The sequence below is a fragment of the Lethenteron reissneri genome, chromosome 39 (genome assembly GCF_015708825.2).
Source record: "Lethenteron reissneri isolate LAM-NWPU_2019-01 chromosome 39, ASM1570882v1, whole genome shotgun sequence".
NCBI classification, from domain to species: Eukaryota; Metazoa; Chordata; class Hyperoartia; order Petromyzontiformes; family Petromyzontidae; genus Lethenteron; species Lethenteron reissneri.
In genome coordinates, this window is record NC_083817.1 from 12,803,006 (window position 1) to 12,810,970 (window position 7,965).

Here is a 7,965-nt window from a genome sequence, read left to right on the forward strand (position 1 = left end):
ACACTCACTAACTCTTACACTCACTCATACTCACTCTCCCATTTACTCTGACGCTTACTCAAATTCACGAACTTTTTCACTCAAGTCTCACCAGTCACACCACAAATCGTTGGGGGGTCACGTGGCCACTCGTTGAGCGGGAGGGGTCTGAGGGTCTGACGCAACAGAGATAGGGGCGTGGCCATAGCCGTGGAGGTGTGACGTCACTGCACGCGTGTACGGAGAAGGTGCAGAGGAGGTAACTGCAGTAGCAGCACAAAGAGCCGAGCTCTTGTTGCGATTATTTACAGGGATTGGAAAAGAGCAGGAGGCACGGTGAGACTCCATATCACACTCACCCTCTCACTAACTCACTCGCACACTCTTAAAGGCACTCTCACATTCACTGTCTCTTTCACTCACACTCACTCTTTCACTAAAACACTCACCAACTCTCACACTCAATCACTCTCACTCATACTCACTCTCACTCATACTCACTCTCATACTGACTCTGACATTCACAAACTTTTTTGCTCAAGTCTGACACGCACAGCACGAACCGTTGAGCGGTCACGTGGTCACTCGTTGAGTGGGAGGAGTTTGAGTGTCTGACGTAACAGAGATAAGGGCGTGGCCATAGCCGTGGAGGTGAGTGACGTCACTGCACGCGTGTAGTGAGACGTGCAGAGGAGAAATTGGCAGCAGTAGCAGCAAAAAATTAACCCGTAAAAACAAAGTTTTTCACTATAAATCCTTTATATGCGTGGCATCGGTTTTATTTTATTATTCATTTCTGTTTTTCTTGAGTAAGAGTTTCATTTTTATTACATTGGTATTTTAAATGAAATATAAGGAAAGTCGTATATAAGGATTATAAGGTTTTCAGTTTTTGTATGATTGTTTATATTGTACATTTTTGTTGTTTTCTTGAATAATTTTCTGTGTTTAGGAAAAATATATGATTGTGTTAGTGAAATATTTTTTTTCCTAAAAAGTGGAAAATTTTGGAAAAATATTTTCACAAAAATAAATTGTCACGCACAACGAGTCTGTGCAAAATGTCAGCTCGATTGGATCACGGGAAGTGGATTAAAAAACGACCGAAAGATTTGCACGGTCGTAAGCGTGCAAGCAAGCAAGTGAACTTAATATGAAGGATTTAAAAATGGATACGTATTTCCCCCTTTCGTCCCCTCTGCTTTATCAATGTTGATTCCTGTCACCAAAGTACACTGATTTCACACTCTCTTCGATCGGCACAGTACCACCTTCGCTTATCATCGTCAGATTCATAAACTTGACGTCTACAAAATGAACAACTTTTTCTCAGCTACCCCAGGTGGGACTCGAACCCACAATCCCTGGCTTAGGAGGCCAGTGCCTTATCCATTAGGCCACTGGGGCTACATGTAGCATGATGAAAGGGTAAAAACCTATTACTATATTTTGCCACTGGTAAAGAGGTCTCATAGTGTAAATGCTTACCCCGAGCTCTCAATACTCTGATAGTGCACTGTCTTTGAGTTGTACGCCTTTTGGCGTCATCTGGTCCAACACCAATGGAGACTAGGCTCTAAGAAAAGCTGTCTCGGGTGTGGACCAATCAACTTCAAGGACAGTGCATATCATTATCATCAGAGTTGTTTATTTTTGTTCGCATTTTGACTGCTTGTGTTGTGGTTATTGCAAACATGATGCCTTGTATAAAGGTGCCAGTTTTTGTACCATTTGAAAGGGTAAAAACCTATTACTATATTTTGCCACTGGTAAAGGAGGTCTCATTCTTTACGGGGAGTGGAGACGAGGAGGAGGGAGCACAGTGAGACTCACGCTCACTCACTCGCACGCTGTCAGACTCGCTGTTTCACTCTCAAACTCTGTCTCACCCTCACTGTAATCACTCTCACATACTCTCTCATTCACTCACTCATTCTCTGTCACATGCACTCTCTCACTCTCCCACTCACTCTCACACTAACTCACTATCACACTCACTCTCTTACACTCCCGCTCAATAACTCACGAGTATTTACTCTCACGCTCACATTCACTATCTTACTCATACTCATTGTCTCACTCGCTCACCCACATGCACTCTCACACACACTCTTACTCTCCCGCTCAATAACTCTTACATGCATTCACATTCACACTCACTAACTCACACTCACTCTCTCACTCACTTTATCATGCTCCCACTCACTCTCATTAACTCCCCCACTCACTCATTCTCACATTCTTTCATGCTCACTCACTCTCTCACTCACTCTGTCTCACTCGCACTTACTTACCATCACACTTACTGTAACTCTCTCATTCACGTTCACACACATTCACTCTAACACTAACTCTCTCACTCTCCCATGCACTCTTACAACATCAATCTCACACTAACTTTCACACTCATTCTCACTTTCACACTCCCTCACACACTGAATCTCACACTCACTAACTCTCAAATTCACTCACATTTACTCTCAATCACTCATGCTCACACACTAACTCTGACACTCATCTTCACACTATCTCACTCTCAAACTCATGCACTCTCACACTCACTCTCACTATCTCACTAACTCTAAAACTCATGCAGTCTTACACTCACTCTAATACTTACAAACTCTCACACTCACGCTCACTCACTCTCTCATAATCACTTTATACTTTCATGCAATCAGTCACACAGGGTTGGCATCGTACCCACAACTTCCTGCATCCAGGCGAGGGAGATAACATCTTAGTCTACATTATTGGAGGACTAGTCAACTGGTAGACTAATAGTCAACTGGTAGACTAACAGTCCACTGGTAGACTAATAGTCCACTGGTAGACTAACAGTCCACTGGTAGACTAACAGTCCACTGGTAGACTAATGCACAGGGACAAATGCCACTGGGAGTTCCCAATGGCTGGACCACGTAGCAACTTCGCCCCATATTGCCAAAGCCTGGTCTTCCTCACTATGGAACCCAGGGCCCTCAGCGATGTTGGCTCATTGCTCACTTGCTGCACTTTCCCCAAAAGATTGCTGAAGGTTATACCGGGTGACCTGCATCTTTGTCTGTGTGTAGATGGCCAAGGCTGAAGAGAAGGTGGGCTCCAGGAGCAGCATGCAATGGAGTGCGCTGCCCACATCGGACAGCATTGCCATCGCCAGTAGTAAAACCCCACGAGGTGATAGATATGATCAGAGAAGTCATGGTGGGGGACGTCATGGTGGTCACAGTTGAAAACAAAAACAAGCATGTGAATGGCTATGGAATAAAAATGTCGCGAGGCAGGGTGGCACAGCAGGAACACTCCTCGTGCATTTCTCTTTGGAGTCGGGATGATTTCCCCCTGCTCTGCATGGGATTCCTCCGGGTTCGCCATTTTCCTCCCACAGCTAAAGAAAATTATTCAAACATCCCAATGCAAAAAAAAATTAGTGTTAGTGATTATATGCAGTCCAGGGACTCAGTGGAGCTTTCTTTGGTAAACAAGCATCGTATATTTTATTATCATTTCAGCAGGAAGGGCCCAATAAGTGGATAGGCTATGTTTCTTGGGTGTCCTACGATCGTATGGATGTTAAACAAGTCTTCATGACAAAAGCGCGGTTTCATACAGTGAGGGAAATAGTATTTGATCACCTGCTGATTTTGTACGTTTGCCCACTGACAAAGAAATGATCAGTCTATAATTTTAATGGTAGGTTTATTTGAATAGTGAGAGAGAGAATAACAACAACAAAATCCAGAAAAACGCATGTCAAAAATGTTACAAATTGATTTGCATTTTAATGAGGGAAATCATTATTTGACCCTCTCTCAATAAGAACGATTTCTGGCTCCCAGGTGTCTTTTATACAGGTAACGAGCTGAGATTAGGAGCACACTCTTAAAGGGAGTGCTCCTAATCTCAGCTTGTTACCTGTATAAAAGACACCTGTTCACAGAAGCAATCAATCAATCAGATTCCAAACTCTCCACCATGGCCAAGACCAAAGAGCTCTCCAAGGATGTCAGGGACAAGATTGTAGACCTACACAAGGCTGGAATGGGCTACAAGACCATCGCCAAGCAGCTTGGTGAGAAGGTAACAACAGTTGGTGCGATTATTCGCAAATGGAAGAAACACAAAAGAACTGTCAATCTCCCTCGGCCTGGGGCTCCATGCAAGATCTCACCTCGTGGAGTTGCAATGATCATGAGAATGGTGAGGAATCAGCCCAGAACTACACGGGAGGATCTTGTCAATGATCTCAAGGCAGCTGGGACCATAGTCACCAAGAAAACAGTTGGTAACACACTACGCAGTGAAGGACTGAAATCCTGCAGCGCTCGCAAGGTCCCCCTGCTCAAGAAAGCACATATACATGCCCGTCTGAAGTTTGCCAATGAACATCTGAATGATTCAGAGGACAACTGGGTGAAAGTGTTGTGGTCAGATGAGACCAAATTGGAGCTCTTAGGCATCAACTCAACTCGCCGTGTTTGGAGGAGGAGGAATGCTGCCTATGACCCCAAGAACACCATCCCCACCGTCAAATATGGAGGTGGAAATATTATGCTTTGGGGGTGTTTTTCTGCTAAGGTGACAGGACAACTTCACCGCATCAAAGGGATGATGGACGGGGCCATGTACCGTCAAATCTTGGGTGAGAACCTCCTTCCCTCAGCCAGGGAATTGAAAATAGGTCGTGGATGGGTATTCCAGCATGACAATGACCCAAAACACGGCCAAGGCAACAAAGGAGTGGCTCAAGAAGAAGCACATTAAGATCCTGGAGTGGCCTAGCCAGTCTCCAGACCTTAATCCCATAGAAAATTTGTGGAGGGAGCTGAAGGTTCGAGTTGCCAAACGTAAGCCTCGAAACCTTAATGACTTGGAGAAGATCTGCAAAGAGGAGTGGGACAAAATCCCTCCTGAGATGTGTGCAAACCTGGTGGCCAACTACAAGAAACGTCTGACCTCTGTGATTGCCAACAAGGGGTTTGCCACCAAGTACTAAGTCATGTTTTGCAGAGGGGTCATGTACTTATTTCCCTCATTAAAATGCAAATCAATTTATAACATTTTTGACATGCGTTTTTCTGGATTTTGTTGTTGTTATTCTGTCTTTCACTGTTCAAATAAACCTACCATTAAAATTATAGACTGATCATTTCTTTGTCAGTGGGCAAACGTACATAATCAGCAGGGGATCAAATACTTTTTTTCCCTCACTGTAGGTGGTGATACCAAATTCGTTATCAGTCTGTTCTTCACATGTTACAGGAATACGGAACTGGTTAAAAATGCAATTAAAAAAAAAACACGACCACATTGCTTAGTGAACAAATTAAAGAAACGAAAATGTTTTATTTGACAAAGCAATATTATAATATGACAATATTAATCATCATTGTTCTTATGTTTGCAGAAATCTTGAAGCTCTTTGGGGATTTCCTGACCCCCACCGAGAGAAGCGAGGTCCTCAACGTGAATAACGTCTGGTATTTCGGAGTCCATAACAAAGGCTTTGGCACTCAAAACCATGGCTACGATGATGTCTTCAACCATTATGTCTCGGTACGACTCTCCTCAGGTCACGTAACACGTGGAGAACACACAAAGTCTGCACACTGACAAACACCATAATAATCTGCAGAACAGGCGGACAACATACCCTACACATTCACACTAACTCTTACACATGCCACACATATATTGCATCCATACTCAGTGACTGAATGAGCAGTGATTGGATCAGTATACTTAGTTGATGTGATTGCACCGCAGGTCGAGCATGAGCATCTCCATTTCCGATATGAGGTGCTGAAGAAGGTGGTCGGACCTTACAGCCAGATCTTCAAATGCCGTGACCACAAGACCAACACCCGAGTGGCTGTGAAGATGTGGAGACAGTCATTCAGGTAAGACTTCACAATGTCTTGCATGGAGAAGGCAGGACAGTAAATCAATTCCATATTTACGTGGGTAGTGTTATGGTGCTCATATGTGTGGGTTTTCTCTGGATTTATGTTTAACTTCTTTCGCGCCGTACGTAGCCCACTGTTAATCGCAGATGCGGTGAAGGACAACTGTCTTTGAGAGCGAGCGACAAACTGTTACAAGGGTCAATTATTGTAATTAATATGAAGCTGTGGATTTCCGCTGTTTAGTGCCGAGGAAGACCACAGCCAGTGGATGGAGTACCACATCTTGCTCCAACTTCAGGGCTGGGCCAATGATGATGTCAACGTTGACAGAATCCTCGACTTTTTCACCTTCAGGGGTCACAACTGCCTCGTCATGCAGCTCATACCGAAGTACGTACCCTGCTGTCTGAGCAGAGATATGTAAAGCTGGCTGCTCCACTCCATTTTCTTCTCCAGCCTTGCTAATTTTTCGATAGCCACACCGACAACCGTCAGTGTGACGGCAGTGGTAACACTCGTGCATCATTCCAAGAGCTTGGGTTTGATTGCTGACTCGGATAAGTGTCTGTGTGGAGTTTGTTCTCCACTTGTTCTGCATGGAATTTATCCCCATTCTCCGCATTCCTCCAATAGCGAAACACTCGCACATAATTTAATTGGCATCGGCCAAATTTGCCAGTGCTGAGAAAATACCTTAAAAATAACTCAGTTGGGATTACACATAGGAACAATGTCACCCCGAGAGGAGAAACTTGGCAGGACCCTCAGGAAAAAAGTGTTTACATTTAGTGAGGCTTCCATGGATAAACGAGTATAATAATTGTTGATAATTTTTATTGCTTACTCAGCCCTTTAAAGGATGGCACTGACTTTGTGTTGTTGTCTCCTTAACAGAAGACGTCTGTTAAGTGCCATTGATTGCACGGCACCCCAGCACATTGAGATGACAATGGTGAAACTCTTCACCAAGTCGATCCTCAAATTCCTCATTCATCTCCATGCCAAGGGAATCGTGCATGGGGATATCCAGCCGGTGAGTGGACACCAGGTTCCGCACAACTGCAGCATTAATTTGAGTTCCCGTTCGGGGCTCGTCTTCGTAGAACCTATACCCATTGATCAAAGCGTTAATGCATCTGCTCTGTCCAACTGTCAGTAGCTGCGGGTCATGATAACTGTCGTACAGAGGGTTATATATGGGTGAAACTTGAGTTTAAAGTTTTGTTGCTATTAGGGACTCGCACTAGAGAAAAGCAGACATGTCGAAACAAAGCATTGCCCAAATCATGGAGACACAAACCAGTGCAAGTAAAAGGACGCTTTGAAATTAAGCAACTGTGCTTTAACCTGACAGCTGCCCACCTGTTTCCATGCTGCTCATGCGCATGAGAATGCGTTACCAACTTCATGCATGTGCATGCTTCTGCCTAACTAACACTCACAGCTACAAGCTCCGTTCGGCCCTCTTGTAACAATCGTCATACAGGTATGATAAGAGCGCCCTCCTTTACGCCGGGCACCCCAGAGTGCTCTATATGAGATTAGAGATTGGAATAATCTCATCTAAATACATTTGAAAGGGCACCCCAGTGGCATCCATCAGAAAACATTCTCTTGAGTTGCGATGAATAACCTTGGCAAAAGCGTGTCATCTCAGATTCCCCTTTTAATATTTATTGTGGTATTTTGCTACATGACCAATCTGCTGCAGGCTGAATAGTTGTGCATGCCTGTAATCCAGCACTGTAGAGCCGCAGGTTGGTGGATCACACCAATGGTGTGAAACATCATCTGTGACCCCTCCTCGTGCCTCGGAGTGGTTCTCTCTCTTCCAGATAGAGTGAATACTGCATGGCATTGGCGTATTACAAGTTGACATTATTTATCATGACCTCTGAATGTGAATATCTTCTGCTGCCTATCGTCTAGAGGAACATGTCGATTAAAGAGCCTGGGGCAAGGACCATCCGGATGATGAGTTTTGAAAACAGCTTTTTGGTGGGACGCCAACGTGAGTCGTGAGTGTGTGGCTGAGTATGAGAATGTGTGTGTATGCAGTTCAAGGAGCGGTAGTGTAGTG

At 44.4% G+C, this 7,965-nt stretch overlaps 1 protein-coding gene and 1 non-coding gene across 2 annotated transcripts; one reads left to right on the forward strand and one right to left on the reverse strand.

The window, feature by feature from the left end:
- Nucleotides 1-1,313: 1,313 nt before the first annotated feature.
- On the reverse strand, nt 1,314-1,386 carry TRNAR-CCU (transfer RNA arginine (anticodon CCU)). Its single transcript has one exon. It is a non-coding gene; the product is annotated as a tRNA-Arg (tRNA).
- Nucleotides 1,387-3,053: 1,667 nt separating this feature from the next.
- On the forward strand, nt 3,054-7,729 carry LOC133351897 (dual specificity tyrosine-phosphorylation-regulated kinase 2-like). The gene is made up of 6 exons (XM_061567477.1): nt 3,054-3,156; nt 5,387-5,535; nt 5,746-5,879; nt 6,129-6,275; nt 6,780-6,918; nt 7,721-7,729. The coding sequence occupies exons 1-6, from the start codon at nt 3,054-3,056 to the stop codon at nt 7,727-7,729; spliced, it is 681 nt and encodes a 226-aa protein (XP_061423461.1).
- Nucleotides 7,730-7,965: the final 236 nt, after the last annotated feature.